Source organism: Monodelphis domestica, chromosome 8 (assembly GCF_027887165.1).
Source record: "Monodelphis domestica isolate mMonDom1 chromosome 8, mMonDom1.pri, whole genome shotgun sequence".
Classification (NCBI taxonomy): Eukaryota; Metazoa; Chordata; class Mammalia; order Didelphimorphia; family Didelphidae; genus Monodelphis; species Monodelphis domestica.
This window is the reverse complement of record NC_077234.1, coordinates 48,386,801-48,404,241: the sequence shown is the minus strand read 5'-3', so window position 1 is coordinate 48,404,241 and position 17,441 is coordinate 48,386,801. Positions and strand designations below refer to the sequence as shown.

Below are 17,441 nucleotides of genomic sequence, written 5' to 3'. Positions count from 1 at the left end.
CTTAGCTGTGGGACATTGAGTGTCATACTCAGCTCTATCCCACCTTACCATCACACAGAGAAATAGGTTCAGTTCTTGTCAAGTCAAGAAGCAATCTTTAGGTACCTGCTTGTGAGTTAAATTCTATGATAAGCCCTGGGGATTAAAAGAAAGGCCCTTCTCTCAAGGAACTCCCAATTGAATGGGGGTAGACAACGTGCAAACAACTATGGGCAAACAAGTATTTGCAAGATAGATTGGGAGTAGTTTCAGAGAGAAGACACTAAGTATTGGGGCATCTGGGAAAAGCTTTTTGCAGGTGTGACTTAAAAATAAACAACACCCTTGCCTTTGGTCTGAGACTGATATAGTTTCTGAGGCAGAATAGCATTAAGGGTTAGGCTTTTGGGGTTGAGTGACTTGCTCAAGGTCACATAGCCAGGAAGTGGTGGGATTTTAATTTAGTGATGAAGAAAGCTGGAAAGAACATTTTTTAAGGAAGGTTTTATCTATAACTAGAGGGTTTGTTTTTCAAAATCTTTTCTCAAAACCTGTCTCTCCCATGAAGTTTTACCAAATCACGGCAAGAATTCTCTATCTTCTCTGACTTCTCTTTGTACTTTTGATCTCTAGCATTCACTCAGCAATTAATCATGTCTGGCTTTGTGATGTGTTTTCCATTGTACAACTGAACTGTTATCTAATGCATTATTATTTAACTTTGTATATGTTCCTATCATTCTTCTAAGTAAATGGAAATGTTTTGTACAGCAAAAAAAAAAAAGTTGAAATGTTTTTTTTTTTTTTTGCTGTCCAAAACATTGAATCAAGGAGTTAAACAGCCTAGAGAACATATGTTATCAAGATATAGTACAAGAATTGGAAATGTTTGGCTTGGAGGAAAAAAGAACAGGGGGAAAAATAACGATTATTATTATTATTTGCCCCAGAAAGTAGAACTATGGACAATGGGCGAAATTTGAAGTACTTTTCATTTGGAAGAAATGCCCCATGACAGATTCTCTTATGAGAGCTACGCAAAAGTGGAATGGGTAGCTTCAGGGAAGGTGAAGGGAATATGTGTTTCTTTTAGCGCTTTCAAAGTGCCAGGCCTGTGCTAAATGTTTTACAAGTATATCTCATTCGAGAATGGGTGGCCCCTCACTGGAAATCTTCAAACCAAAAAAAGCTTTTAGGGTATGTTGTAGATTGTAGGATGTAAATTGGGGGCCAGGTAGAGGTCGGAGTCATCGATCTTCATCATCTCTTCCAGTTTCGAGATTCCGAGACTCCTTGTTTCCTAAGAGAGGTCTGGAGTCTCTTCTCTCTATATAGCCTCCGCCTTGGAAGAAGCACAAAGGACCAAACAGATCCCCACCCGTAACAGTCAAAAGGCTCGTTTTGGCTTCAGTATTCAGTAGCCAAGGCGGGTAGAATTCCGCGTCCCACTGGAGCCAGCTAGCGAGCCTCCTCCCTAGCTGCAGGGCCGGGAGCAATCTTCCCACTCATTTAGTTCGGCCCGTGCCTGGGGGCAGCCGACGGAGCAGACGGGCGGACGCCTAGGAAAACCGGGAAGTAAGTCGGTCCCCTCTAGCTGTGTTCAGCAAGACGCTGAACTTCTCCAGGCTTCTAGGGTCCGCATCTGTAAAATGGGGCTATTCCAATGCCTAGGAGTTACGAGCCCTCTGGGGAAGGCGGTCGCTTACTCCCAGCTCCGCTAAACCGCCTTGCTGCAGCAGTCCTGAGCCTCCATCTAATTCCCTCCACCCTCTTCCTTCCTGCCAGTCCACTCGTGAGAGTGGTCTCGAGACAGGGAGGGAGGAAGAAGAGGAGCAGGAGGAGCAGCAGCAGCAGCACCAGCACCAGCAGAGTTAACACAGGGGCGGAGGAGACAGAGAAGATGGGGCGGAGAAAAGCGAGCTTGGAACGCGGCTTTCTTAACGGACAGTTAGGACCGGCCAATCGTTTTTAAGAGCTCCTCCCTCTCTCCCGCGGATCCGCCAATGAGAGCTACCGGAAGGCGGGATTTCCGTCTCTCCTCCGTGTTGTCGTCTCTTCTCGGGTTTCTCCGCCGTTGGATCCGCAGAGCGAGCTCCGGGGTCATGGACGTCGCTTAGGGTTTCTAGCCGCTACTAAGGAGGGACTCGGGACGAATTCGTTCTTCGCTGGGAGGGTCCACCGCCTACTCCCGGCCCCTCCTCTCTCAGGTGAGAGCGGGCAGTGCGAGGCGGAGTGGCCGGGCTTCGGCGGGGGCCCTGCGTTGTCTGTCAGTCTGTCTGTCTGTCCGTCCTGAGAGCGTGGGCTTCTCCCTTTTCTCCCCCCACACTCTCTGGGGCGGAGCCGAGTGCGGGCGCCTTTGCGGGAATTGATCCTAGCGTAGACCCGTACGCAGAACCTCGCTTCCTCCCCTCCCCCCCACTTTTTTTGAGGGGGGTGGGTAGAGGGCGTTTTAAAGTTTTAATTTGTTTGTATCTCCTTCCCCTCACCTGAAACGGCCTGGGACTCCCGGGGAGACTACCCCTGATCCACATGACATTGACCCCAGGCTCTGAAATCCACCCGTGCCAGTCTGGTCGTGGAAGGGCGGGTCAGTCCTGGTCATTTTATAGGCCACTGACTCCCCATTCCCCCACCCCTCCCGGGGAGAAGAGGACGAATTAGAGGGGTGCTCGCAGCGGAGGGGCTACAAACACTCTCACCTTGGCTTTTTTTGGGGATGGGCTTACAGTGAGGAGGTGAAAGCCCCTCTCGCGGCGAAGGTTATCCTCAGCTTCAGCACCCTGGGCAGCTGCCCAGGTCCTCCTGGGTGACTCTCACCTGACTCTGTCGTGAGGTAACTCGAAAGCGGGGACCCAGAAAACGGAGGGGTTCTCGGGGAGAGCCAGGATTGGTATTGGCTTGGGTATTAGCTAAGCAAGTCGGGAGGGTGTGACTCCGAGTCCAGACTTAATGCAAGGGCGCCTCCTCGATCCATGGGGCTCCCCCAACCCAGCGGCCTCACTCCTTCACCCTTCCCAACCTGTTTTCCTCCTCTGTAAAAGACTCAATGAGAGGACAGTCTGAAATCACTTTGAGAACTTCAAAGACATGTATAAAAATGTGAGTTGTTAAAATTTTTATAATGAGGTCGGTTCTTCTCCCCCCCCCCCCCTTTTTTTTTTGATGTGGAGAAACTGAACAGTTAGATTGCTGTGGCTGTCTTTAGGGCAAAGCTTGATTGATCTGGCAGTAGCCAAAAGGACTTTGTGAAATGTGTTGTTCCAACTCAAAAGGCAGATATTCCCTCTTTTGGGGGCACTGTCTTACTTTTGACTGCTTCCCTTTTAGCCAAGTAGAGTTGGTCAGCTGTGTGACTAAGTAAAATCAGACTAACTATTGCAGAATCAAACTGTTGATCAACTCTTGTTGAGGGTAATATGGGTAGTGGATAGAATGTTGGATTTAGGAATCAGGTGACCTGGGTTCAGATCCCACACTTGACACTGTCAGTTCATTTACCTTATCTTTAAAAGGAGAGTGTTGGATTAAATAAATGATTTATGAAGTTTAAACCCTGAGAGTTCTGGGAGAAATATCTCTTTAACAAGTCCCAACCATTTTGGACTGTCCCAAAGCTATTCTTTACGTTCCTTTATTTTGTAAACATGGGCTCATCAAAGGTAGTTTAGGCGTTGATTCCAGGAAGCTGATGTCAGAACTAGTGGCATGTCTTGGGTATTGCTTCTTGCATCCATTTTGAGCAGTATGGTGGAATGCAAAGAATCAGGGCTGTTTCTTACCAAAGTAATCTTGGACAAGCTTTTGGGTCTCAGTTTTCTCAATTGAAAAATGAAGAAATTGGACTGGATAAATTTCAGTTCACTTCCAACTCTAAATCTGTGATCCTGTGACAGTATAATACAATTAAATTAGTGTATATGTGTTTGAGCATACTTTTTTTTGCTTACTATGTAGATAATGAAGAGGAAAAGAGTAAAATAATTTTCTGTTTGCTTTATGTGACTTTAAATGAAAAAATCCTTTGTTTCTGGGCCTATAGTTCTCTCCTACCTCTCTAGTCTTCTTTCATCTTTGTTGCTGTGTTCTTATTCAGTCATTTCAATTGTGTGTAACTCTTTGTGATCCCATTTGGAGTTTTCTTGCCAAAGATATTGGAGTGGTTTTCCATTTCCTTCTCCAGGTCATTTTACTGATGAAACCGAGGCAAACAGGGTTAATTGACCCACCCAGGATCACTCATTTAGTAAGTGCCTGGGGCTAGATTTGAATTCAGAAGATGAGTCTTCCTGACTCTTAAGTCTGGCACTCTATCCACAATACAACCTATCTCCTGAAGTCTTACATCTATCCTCTCTTCAAGTACTCTTCAGACCAGTTTATGTTGGCTTCTTAGGTGTTCTACAAACAAGACACCCCATCTCTTGACTCTAGGGACTCTCCTTGTTTAACTCTTATGCCAAGAATGCTCTTTCCTCCTTTCTGCTTTTTGACCTCTCTAGCTTCCTTTAAGTCTAATCTTTTATAGGAAGTCTTATAATTCTAGTGCCTTCCCTCTATTCTTAATTCTCCTGTATACATTTTTTGCCCTTTCCCCATTAGATTGTGAGCTTCTTGAGGGCAAGATCTTCCATTTTAGATTGTAGCTTCTTGAGGGTGAGGACTGTCTTGGACTGGCTTTTATTTTTTGTATCTCCAAGCTTAACACAGTGCCTAGCACATAGTAGGTACTTTCTAAGTTTTTATTGATTGATTGGACAGTAATACTGTGTACTAGGAAATAAAATGTGTTCAGGACAAATATTCTTAGCCAGTTCATATTGTATCACCATGTTATATCATAGGGCATTTTGATGTGAGGCATTACAGAAAGGTATTAATTGGAAAATGTTAGGATTCTTAAGTGAGAGGGCCAAAAATATTATTTAGGTAAGTAAATTGCTATTACTTATTAATTAAAAATGTTTATTAAGGACCTTCTATGTTCCAGGCACTATATTAGGCATTGGGGTTAAAATGACAGAAATGAAATACTCCCTTGTCTGTAAGGAGCTTATTACATTCCTTTGAAATAGATGACATTTCTATAAATAAGCATGTACATGGTAAATTTTTGTGGGGAAGATGCTAGCAGCTGGGAGAGTCAGGAAAATTCTTCATGCAAAAGATGATTTGAAGGAAAAAAGGGTTTCTAAGAGGTGGAGGTTTGATTAATGTGCATCTGTGGAGTGTGCAGTTTGTGGCAAAGGAGAGGGAAAATTGTGTATGTAAGGAACTTCTAAAAGCTAATTTGGTATTATTGAAGGCATATATGAAAGAGTAATGTGTAAAGTTAGAAAGGTAAGTTGAAGAATCCTACTGAATATCTTATGTATTCTATTAATGAGAGAGGAATTGAAGTTTAATAATCTAGTCATTTAATACAGATGGAGTGTCCTTCACACGTTCCTTATATGAACCATTTAGCTATGCTGTTTTTCAAAGCTAGGAATTCTAGCTATCCAATTTGACAATGTGTGCATTTAATCATAAGGAAGACTGGATGTGAGAGTAGGAGAGGGAGAAAAGAATATTACCAGATCAGTGCAAATCTGTTGCTACTTCTGGAAATAAAATCCAAATCTAATTCTCTACTAGGGGAAGAAAGAGGGGTCAGCATCATCATTTGAATATGTAAATTTAGCCACATTTTCCTATTGCTGTGAAGTTGATCTTTACTTATATGGTAATTAGGATCTTACTAGTATGTGTTCATGCAAAAGGGTTGTAGTATTTCATTCAACAAATATTTATTAAGTACTAATCTTCATAGGAGTGTTTTAGGTTTTATGTGGAGATGGGTAAAAAACATGTGATAGTATAAAGAGGACTTAATTTAGATTTAAAAGGCTTAGTTTGAATATAGATTCTACCATTTAGCTTCTGTGTGAACAAAATTTTAGAACATCTTATTAAAAAGATGTTTAATGAGTGTAGAAAAAGGTCATTGTAGCTGTATTTTGTAAGTTTTCAAGTTTTTTTATTCTGAACTTGATAAATACCAACAAGTGTGAGCTTTTTCATTTACCAAAAAAAAAAAAAACCCAAAGAACATTGCCCATGAAACTCAGTATTATAATATAGAGCTCGTTTTATTAAGAGTTATACTTAGTTCAGAACAGTAAGTACCCATAGTTGTCCTACTTGGTGTTTCTTTGGAAATTCCTTCTGTTCTCTTTTGTGTGTTTGAAACATTGCTTCATTGATGCTCTTGTCATTTTTTGGTTGCTTTTGCTATCACTGGTCAGTCAACAAATATTTATTAAGCCTTACTGTGGGTGTTAAGCTCTGTGCTGTGCTAAGAAACCCTGGTAATATAAATATCAGCTAAAAAATGGTGTGTGTGTGAGGTATTGTGTCCTCAGGGAGCTTACATTCTATTGGAAAGAGACTATCCTTAAAAGAGGAAGCTGAGCAGGGAAAGGGAAGCCTGGATACCCTACTTAAATGGAGGCCCTGGGAGGAGCTATCTAATAAGTGGGAATGAGGTTGAAGGTAATTCCTAGGTGGTGATTCCATTGCTTCAGTGGTTTTCCAGAATAAAGCAGTTTATGGGGCAGAGTGGAGTTCAGACTGGAACTTGACTCTTGGGAACTCCAAAGTCATTTGCTCTTCTTTCTCTCTTGGGGAAGAGCACCTTCTGTCTTAGTATCAGTTCTAAGAGAAGAGTGGCAAGAGCTGCAGTTGTATTTAAAGAGACTTGCTCAGGTTTAGCTGGGAAGTGCCTGGACTGAAATAACATGATAAGTTGATGTATCTATTATAGAGGACCACAAGCATATAAATTTGAAGGTATGTTGTCTTGAACACTGATCGTTGATAGTAGTAACTTGTTTTTAGCATATATAATTCAGATATACACATTTTATATTTTATAGGATTACTGTTTTTCAGCACAATCATTTCCTAATTATCCTTTCTCATCCTCCCTTACTTCCCCTTCCCCTAGTAGTACTGCTGAAGTAATTTTAAGGATTGCTAGGCAATTTTAATTGCTGCTAGGCGATTCTTCTGCACTTTCCTTATTAACTCACTATCCCATTCTCTCAGTAACTGTTACAAAACTTCCAAAATTGTTAATTTTTAAATATTAAAAGACTTGGAATTTCATTAAGAGGTAGGTGAGTAATATGGAATAATATAATGAAGAACAAAGAGGTTATTGGTATTCATGTATTCAGTCATTGATGAAGCTAGAAATAGGATTCTCAAGCCCAACTTTTTTTGTAATTGTTTGTAAACCTGAAGGTATAATTTTAAAAAGCTTATTTCATTAGTTTCTGAAAGATACCACTATATTTTTTACATGTAATAAACTATTGATCATTTGTATGTTGAAGTAGAATAGTTTGTTTTAAACATTGGAATGCATTGTAGGATTATGAAATCAAAATCTCCAAATAAAACAAATAAAATTAAGATGAAAGATAGAACTTTGATCTGTGTCTGACTCCCAAGAGTACTTTCTCTGGAGGTGGACAGTGTTCTTTGTCATAAGTCCTTCAGATTTATCCCAGATCCTTGTAGTGCTGAGAGCAGATAGGTTAAGTGACTTGCTCAGGGTTACATAGCCACTAAGTATCTGAAGCTGAATTGGAACTCGGGTCTTTTTGATAGCAGGGCTAGTGCTCTGTACTATGGTATCATCTACATGCCCCAAACTGCTCCCATATAATTTCTTATAGCACAATACTATTCTATTACATTTATATTTTAGAACTTGTTTAGCTATTCCCCAGTTGATGGGTACCTTCTTAGACTTATAGTCAGTCTTTTCAGTGGTTATTCTTTGTGACCTTATTTGGAGTTTTGGTAAAAACTGAAGGTGGTTTACCCTTTCCTTCTTCAGTTCATTGTACAGATGAGGAACTAAGGCAAACAGGTTCAAATGACTTGTCCAGGGTCACAAAACTAGTAAGTTTTGGAGGCCATATTTGTACTCAGAAAGAAGTCTTGCTTTTTTTGCGGTTGGCACTCTATCCACTGAACCACCTAGGTGCTACTACAAAAAAAGGGCTGTTACAAATTTTTTAAAAATATGGGTTCTTTATTTCTAAAATTTCTTTGATGTATAGACTTAGTGGTATCCTTGGGTCAAAGTACTGACTTTGTAGGTGTTCTACAAGGCAGAGGTAAACATGGAGAAATGTTTTGATCCTGGAAAAAAGTATTTAGGACTTTGCAAAGGAATGGAAGTGGGATGAGAAATGTCATTATGTAGGCTAGAATGTTGAATGTATGAAATGGAATAATGTGTAATCAGCCTGGCAATTTAGTGGAAATTGTAAAGTGCTTACCTGCTAAAAAGAGGCAGGATGGTACTCCAGCTTCTAGAGCAAAAGAATGACATGGTCAGATCTTTACTCCCTTTCATGGTTGAAATCCTAAAAAAGATCTTCTCTACTCATTATTTCCACATTATTTCTTCTTAAGTCTTCAGCAGTTTGGTGTCTGGCCCTCTTTTCCCTTTAAGAGCCTTTCCTATAGTTCATACTGCTTGATCTCTCAGCTGCATTTAACATTGTTGATTGCTTGTCTTCTTGAAATGCTTTCTTCCTTTAGTTTCTATGATACTGCTCTAACTTAATTTCATTCTCTTCCTACCTGTTTTAATTACTACTTTTCAATTTTTTTTTTGCTAGATCATCATTACCTGCCACCTGTTAAGTGTATTTGTTCATGAAGGCTAATTCTCTTTTTTCCCCTAGCTAGGTAGAGTGCCAAGCTTGAGAAAGCAAGACTCATTTTCCTGAGTTCAAATTTGACCACAGGCACTAGTAGTGTGACCCTGGGCATGTCATTTAACCTCTATTTGCCTCAGTATCTCATCTGAAAAATGAACCAAAAAAGAAAATGGCAATACACCTTTTTTTTCTCATTCTATACTCTTAGTGATCCTTTGTGCTGATGAGAATAAGAACTTAATAAATGCTGATTAACCTGCTGGCTGACATTTCTGACTGTCAACTGGCTGTTCTGAGTATTTTAAATCCAATATGATAAATACAGGATTAATTTTATTTTTCCTCAGAATTCCTTATTTATTTTGATGTAACCATTGCTCTTCTCATGTGGGTTTGCAACCTTATAGTCATTGACTTTTTTTCCTTCACTGAACTCCTCCCTAGACTATCTGATCTATTGGAGAGTTTTGTCAGTTCTTTCCTAGTACTTCCTTACTACTCACATGTTTATGACTCTAGTTCATGTCCTCATAATCTATCACTTGGATTATTACAGTATCCTCATAATTGGTCTCTATTTCTAATCTTCCCCACTGCTCCATTCTCCTCCTGCTGCTAAATTCATATTCCAAAGACATAGGTTTTTGTGTTTGTTTTTTTACCATGTTGATAATCTACTCAAAAGTTAAACATGGATTTCTTTTGTTACTATTATAAAATAACAATGATCATGCTTGAATATACTTCTTCCTCATTTTTTGAATTTTAGAATCAATAACTTTCTTCAAAGCTTATCTCATGAATCACTACTTTTATGAATTCTTTCATTATTTTCTTTCCCCATAATCCCTTCCTCCTCCAAAGTAGTTATACTCTTTTTCTCCTGAAATTATTTTGTATTTTCATGTTATATCCACAGTAGACTATAAGCTCCTTGGGGGCAGGCGGGTTTTTATTTTGTTTTGAGGGAAGTGGTATATTAGGTTCTTAGCATATATACTTTGCACATTTGTTGACTTAGATTGAATTGCACCTATAAAGTGGAAATAATGATACTAGTTCATAGGGTTGTTATTATAGAAATGTTTTATAAACTTTTTATCATATGAATGTTATTATTAGTCATTCATAATAAAAGTTTCATTTTAAAAATATGAGTTTGACCTAAAACATCAATAATATGTTTGTAATAAATAAGGTTACTTTGAAAGCTTAAGAATTTATTTAAGAAAAGGTCTGTAAGGAGTAAGTGGAATAAGGAACCTTTGCTAGTAATCTTATAAAACAGTGTTTTAAAACCAAATATTTGATTGCTAATGTTTCTTTCCAATATATTCATGGCAGATTGACAAAAAATTGCTATTTCTTTGACCTACTCATTGTTGGTTTGTATTATTTTTCAGGTGGTTAAGATGCTGTTATCCATAGGGATGTTAATGTTGTCAGCCACGCAGATATATACTATTTTGACTGTCCAACTGTTTGCATTCTTTAACCTGCTACCTGTGGAGGCAGATATTTTAGCGGTAAGTGCAACTGAACCCATTTGACAAAACAGATTAGCCAATCCTCTGTGTATGTGTGTTGTGTGTGTGTTTTAATTTTTATATTATACTTACTCCATAGAATAAGTAGTTAAGCATTCATGGTTTTTCTAATGGTTTGAAAATATCTTGCCACAGATGTTTTGTGACTTAGGCAGGCATAATCTTTACTGAAAATATTGATACAGATATAAATAAGAATGATTAAGACTATCCAAGTATTTTTGAGTTCTAGTCTTTTTATCAGCTCTGCCTCACTATGAAGATGATCTGGGAAGAAAGTCTTCAGTGATTGGGACTATTGCTAGACCTTAAGATGATTTTCTCTTTTAAAACATTTTTATTGATAGCTTTTGTTTCTAAATCACTTATGTGAAATAATATTGCTTCTTCCTCTACTCAGAGAACTATCACTTATAGCAGAGAATAAAAAAACATTCAGCAAAATTAACTAGCACATCAATCATATCAGTCTTTATATGCCATGTTCCACACTCAGGCCCTTACCTCTGCATAGAAAGGGAGATGTAAGATGTAGTCTCATGTATCTTTTTGAAGACCAAGCTTGCTGATTATACTTCCACAGTGATTCAGTGTCAGTTGTTTTCTTGTTATTTCCGCTTACATTGTTGTAGTCATTATGTGTATTGTTTTGCTGGTTGTCTTTACTTCATTTTGCATATAAATCTTACTATACTTTTTCTATATTCGTTATTTCTTACAGTGCTACAATAGTCGATTACATTTGTGTATAATGATTCATTTAGCTGTTCCCAAGTTAACAGGAATCCATTTTGTTTTTAGTGTTTTACTACTATTAATAATATTGCCATTGATATTTTGACCTATATGAGAGTTTTCTTTTTATTATTGACTTCTTAGAAATACTTGTCTTGCATTGATCAGTGATTATAGTCCTTATATCACTTTCTTAGCAGAGCTTCCAGAGTGGTTAGACTAATCTTAAGATTTCTTCTTGTACTTGAAAACACACTTAAACTTTCCTAACTTCAAATCTTGCAAATAAATTTTAGTTTTATTGATTAATTACTGTTTATCAAATCTGAGCTAAGACTTTAAAGCATGATAGAATGACTAGGAACCTTTAGGGCTAGCAAGAAGACCTTATTTATACAAGCGCATATTCTAAATAAGGTCTCTGAAGGACTTGGAGTTTTCTTAGAATGTGACTGTAAGCTAAGGATTCTCTGTGGTTGTCAACATACATGGGTTGGTTCCCTTTGACCTGAAACTACTGGCATATGTTAATTACTTGCTACACTAGAACTTGGGGAATTCCTTTACTATAGGAGCAGCCTTTAAAACCATGATGGCTAACCTATGACATGTCAGCACTGACATGCATAACCGTTTTCAATGACATGTGGCCACATACAAAGAAGTATGAGGTCACATGCTGAGAAGGACATTTTTTTCTCTCAAAGTGACACATCACCTGAGTTATGCTCAGTTTTTTTGGCAAATTTTGAGACACCAAGCTTAAAAGGTTGCCCATCACTGCTTTAAAAATGTGCTGGTGCTAGTCTAAAGCTGTTATTCTTATGGGAGTTTTGGAACTTTTTACCTAGAAGCCTACATATAGCATGAAAGTATGGGCCCTCCTCCATAAAACCTAGACTATGGGTCCTTTATGACTGTCTGTTGCCTTGTATCAAGGCTGTCAGGATTGATGTCATTGCCATGGTGTTATGCTCCTATTCCCAGATGATTTTGGAAGTCCCTTCTGGTTCTATGATTTTGTGAAATGTGCTGTTTCCAATAGTACCAATGTCCCCAGCTCTTCACTATTGTTTGTCCACTAAAATGTAAGTTCCTCAAGGGCAGGGTCTGTCTGCTTTATATTCTTTGTATTCCCAAATCTAGCATATAGTATGTACACAGTACATTTTGGTTGACTCCACTTCAAGGATTTTGCTTTGTTTTCTTGGTCCTCTGATAATCTTACTTCCTCTTTCTATGACTAATTTCTTCTTAGCTCCCTACAAATGTCCAGGACTACCTTATCCTCAAATCTCCTTCATTTGACCTTGCCATCCTCTGAAGCTATTGTTAGCCCCTCCTGCTCATTGCTGAACTCCATTTTTCACACATCTTGATTTCTGTCAAAGGAATCAGCATTCTTTCAGTCACCTAATCTTGAAATTTTGGTATTAACAGATCCTTGATCTTCTTTATCTTTATATTAAATTAGTTTCCAAATGTTTTTTATTTAGGTGATTGACTGCACCCTTTGCAGGCATAAGGGCCCAAAGTTGTACTCTTCTTGCCCTGTAATAATTACTAACTAGTAGACTAAAACTAAAAGAATGCTATTTCAGCTGAGTGAGGCATTCTAGTCATAGAGATTATAACATTGAATATGACTCATTAATTTTTTATGAGATAAGCTAACAGTATAAACATTAGAAGCTATTCAGCATCTTTGGGCCTCAATTTCCTTATTTGTAAACAAAAGGCCTGGACTAGGCAGATCTCTAAGGTCTTTTCTAGTTCCATATTCCATGATCCATTTGTACAAATCACATGTAGTCTATATATTTAACTCCTTGTTAGCATGGATTTTTTTCCTTTAAAAAAAAGTAATTTCCTCTCTCCTTTCCTTGTTTGAAACATTAGATCATTCTTCAGGTAAGAATCCTAAAAACTGCAGAGTCAAAGAAATTCACAGCCAGAAGGGGCCATAAAGATTCTGTAGAAGGCATCTAGGTGGCTCATTGGATAGAGAACCAAAGGATGAGAAGTCTTGGATTCAAATGTAGTTTCAGACACTTCCTAGCTGTGGGACTCTGGGCAAAGTCTCTTAACCTCCATTACCTAACCTTTACCACTCTAATGCTTTGGAAGTGATATTTCTTATCAATTCTAAGACAGAAGGTAAGGGTTAAAAAAAAAAAAGAGTCTTTAGTCCAACTCTTAATTTATCAGATAAAGAAACTAAGGCTTAAGTAAGTTAAATGACTTGCCCAAGGTCATAAAGCAAATTAAAGACAGGATTATGAAAGAAATGATATTTACATTTCTACTCTTCTGTTCTAGCATGAAAGACCTGTCATAGATTTTGAGTGACTTGTTGAATACTGCCTCCAAAATATTACACCTTATTTGAGCATATATATATATATATATATATCTGTACATATATATGTATACTTTTCAGGTTTTTACCTAGAGAGTTTCATTTTTTCTTATTGAGCTTTAGAGAAGTTTAAAAATGGACATGAAGGAAAATTTTTGTGTTTAAAGGTGTATTTGAGATCCATTTCATCAGGAAGTACAGCTACAAGAGTATTGATTGGGGATAGAAATGCTTAAAAATTGGTTTCTAGTAATCTTTACAAAATGAAGAAAATTAAACCAGTGTTTTCTTCAGAGTAAATTCTGTGTAAATTAGTAAATCCACATGTAAATTAGTTTATAAAAATTGCCTGTATGTTAATATTAATTGTATGAGAAGAAACTGTACAATTTGAAATCCTGTATAAAAGGGTACATGCTTTGTGTGTGTGTGTATGTGTGAGTAGAAAATCATTTAAAATTTAGTGAAAATTTTGCTAAATTTTAAGCTGATAGAAATAGTTTATCAATTTTATATAGAAATTCTCCCTGAGGTCCTCTTGTGCCTTTTAGTGGCATGTAAGTTCTAGAATGTCCTATTAGGTTGCTAAGACTTCATAGATGGATCTCTTATGTCTCTGAGTTAAATTTGCCTAGTTAAGTTTGGGGAAGCTCATTACTAGATTGGTTGCAATGTGGTGAATTTTTTGTCCACAAAAAATTCATGAATATGATCTAAGATGGTAGAGGATGTGATCTGCATTGGTGATGGGAGAATGTTTACCACCGAAATGGACTGATGTATTGGTGTTGATATAGAATAGGTGTTAGAGATATTTCTTGCTATATTTTATGTGAAAATTATATTTGTAGACAAGCAATTATAAGAATTATTTATACATGTATGGCATAGTTGAGGTAGTGAAAGAATCAATTGAATGTAATTATAAATTCATTGTTTTCATTGTATTGCATAGCACAAATCTAACTTAACCATTTTAATTTTCTATTTAGTATAATTTTGAAAATGTATCACAGACATTTGATGACCTTCCAGCAAGATTTGGTTACAGACTTCCAGCTGAAGGTTTAAAGGTAAGAAATAGTAGTGAGAATATAGTTAATCTATTAATGTCATTCTTTTATTATAGCATATTTTATTGATTTTAAGAGTATCTAAAAGTATAAATAAATATTTATTTATATAAATATTTTTTGTACTATAAGTTTTGTACTTTTCTTACCTATTCTCTTAGTGTCAGTTCTTAGAAACATGGCAAGGGCTAGGCAAATGGAGTTAGACTTGCCCAGTTAAATGTCAATTTTTGATGTCCATAATAAAGGCTGTCCTCAGTTTATGTGAAAAAGATTATGTTGCAGAAATTTATTTTTAACATTGGCATTTGGAACTCTTGAGTACATCACCTTCTAATGATAATGACATTTATATGGCATGTTTAAATTTATGAAGTACTGTCTTCTCAACAAAATTATGAAATAGGTAGTGCAAATATTGATATCTCAGTTTTCTAAATGGATCTTGCGGCTTTCAAAAGCTGACTTGCTCAAAGTCATATCAGTGATGATGTAAATGACATTTGGCTCAACAGACCCCCATAGAAAACCTGATCAAACTCCTCGTATCACAGACATTGCCAATTAAAAATCATAAAAAAACAAAACTTTGGAACCACATTTTCTCTTGAGCATTATATAATAAATTTAAACATAGCAAAACATTAAAATAAAAAAAGTAACATAGCTCCCAGTGCTCTTAGCATGACTGTCTTTGCCCTAAACCTAAGTGTATGTTGGAATCTGGAATTCACTTCACTTTACTTTGAGCCATTTGTACATCTCTTTGGCTTTGCTCTTTTCACCTTGCATCAATTTACATAGATCTTTCTATATTTGTCTTTTATCATATCTATCATTTCTTATAGCACAATAATATTCCATTCCATTCATGTGCTATGTTTAGTCATTCTCTGATTGATGGACATCTACTTTGCTAGTACAAAAAAGTACATAAATACTTGGTGAGTATGATAACTTTCTTGTCAGTGGCAATTTGATGTAGAAGCCTAAGAGCAGAATTTCTGGATCAAAAAGTATGAACATTTTAGTAAGTTTATTTGCAGATTTCTGGATCACTTTCCAGAATGATTATAATGATTCACAGCTCTACCAATAGTGTAGTTAATGTGCCTCTCATCCTAAAATGATGGCCTGGAGTCTTAGAATATAAGGGGTTTTCCTCATCAGGGTCTGAGGGGAGATGGTAGCTAAGGTAATAATGGTAGTTTGACTTCTCTGGCAAAAATGCTGTATCTTGTTTCTATCCCAGGATATGTTGCTGTATCATCTAGGCAGCCTTTACTGCTCATTGTGTGGTGTTTGGTTGGTAGTTGGTGGGAGTGGTTGACCCTTTCTCTTTGTCTGTGAGAGTTGGCCTGGAAAGAAGTCTAGTGGTTTAGGGGATCTGCTGTTCTCAGTGCTTTTGGGTTTAGGGTTCTGGCCTGTCTCCATTGGGGTCTCATTGGAGATGGTAGTCGTAGTGGTGGTGGTGGTGATGATGATGATGATGATGATGATGATGATGATGATGATGATGATGATGGTGGTTTGATTTGGCTGGCACATTCTGCTTCCTGTTCAGAAGAGATTTTACTCTTGAAATATAAAGATGCAGTGAGTTAAAATAAAGAGGTGAGCAAAATCTATTATACTTTAGCTGAAATTTTAAAAGTAGCAATTATTACCCATGACAAAGCAAAAGCAAATTTATATTTGATTAAAAGAGACAAACAGGGAAATTATGTTTTGCTGAAGGATACTATTGACATTGAATTAATAGCAATACTTATGAACTCAATTAGATATGCAATGCCATTGAGTACATATGTCATCTAAATACTTAAAGGAAAAGCTAAACAAATTACAGGAAGAAATAGACAGTAAAACCATAATAATTGGGGACCTCAATGTACTTTGATAAATAACCAAAAAATAAGCAGGAAAGAAGTGAATGACCTGGAAAGAATCTTAGAAAAGTTCTCTAGCAACTACTGAATAGCAGTTAAAAGGAATATGTGTATATATATGTACCTCTCAGCTGTATTTGGTACCTTAGCAAAATTATCCATGTTTTAATGCATTTTCTAGAAATCTTTCAGAAAGCAGAAATAGTAAACATGACTTCTGTTGAGCGTAAAACAATAAAATTTATGTTCAGTAAACGGCCTTTAAGGAATGCAAAATGAACTTGAGACTAAATAACTTTAACAAATGAATGAGTCAAAGAACAAATCATAGAAACAATTCATAATTTTATCAAAAGAAAATTAAAAAATTGAGATTAAATAGTAAAGCTTATGGGAAGCTCCCAAATCAGTCCTTAGGAAAAATTTTATTTCAACACAGTTATCGAGAGAAGCAATCAATTGATGAACTGGTCATATAGCAACAAAACAAACAAAAATTATAGAAAATAAATTAAATATCAGAATGGAAATTATTTTTATTGTTTTTTAATTTTTAAAATATTTTTCCATGTTTCCATATTTCATTTTCTTTCCCTTCCCTCTCCCCTCTCCCCTCATGGGCCCAATAAGCACTTCCACTGGGTTATACAAATGTTATCATTTATACCTATTTCCATATTCAGAATGGAAATTCTTAAGATTAAAAGAAGATGAATAAAATTTGAAAGTTAAAAAATACCATTAAATTAATTATTAAAGCTAGGAATATTTTTTAACAAAACAATAAAGCATATAAACCATTAACTAATTAGACTAAAAGAAAAATCAAATTAACATGATTAAAAATCAAAAGAATTTACAACAAATAAAGAATAAAGGAAATAGAAATTATTTTGTCCAACTATATGCCAATAAAACTGACAATTTAAATAAAATGGATGGATATTTACAAAATTATTTTGAATATCCAGTTAACAGAACAAGAAATAGAAAATACAAAGGGAGATCAGAAGGCAGAAAGTTATTTCATTTATTCATATAATGTTTAAATAGGTTATCCTTGTTTTGTCTCTTATCATTGTTTGTTCATTTTTACCTTTATGGGTTTCTCTTAATATCTGTGTTTGCATTCTGAGTTT

General features: G+C 36.6%; 1 protein-coding gene across 1 annotated transcript in view; it reads left to right on the top strand.

Moving 5' to 3' along the window:
- Positions 1 to 1,495: 1,495 nt before the first annotated feature.
- The window catches only part of RNF13 (ring finger protein 13), a 127,536-nt gene continuing 111,590 nt past the window's right edge, over positions 1,496 to 17,441 (top strand). The window contains exons 1-3 of the mRNA XM_001363858.4: positions 1,496 to 2,186; positions 10,103 to 10,225; positions 14,333 to 14,413. Of these exons, the coding sequence (XP_001363895.1) occupies positions 10,112 to 10,225; positions 14,333 to 14,413 (195 nt within the window). The 5' untranslated portion in view covers positions 1,496 to 2,186; positions 10,103 to 10,111. The remainder of the gene's footprint in view (positions 2,187 to 10,102; positions 10,226 to 14,332; positions 14,414 to 17,441) is intronic.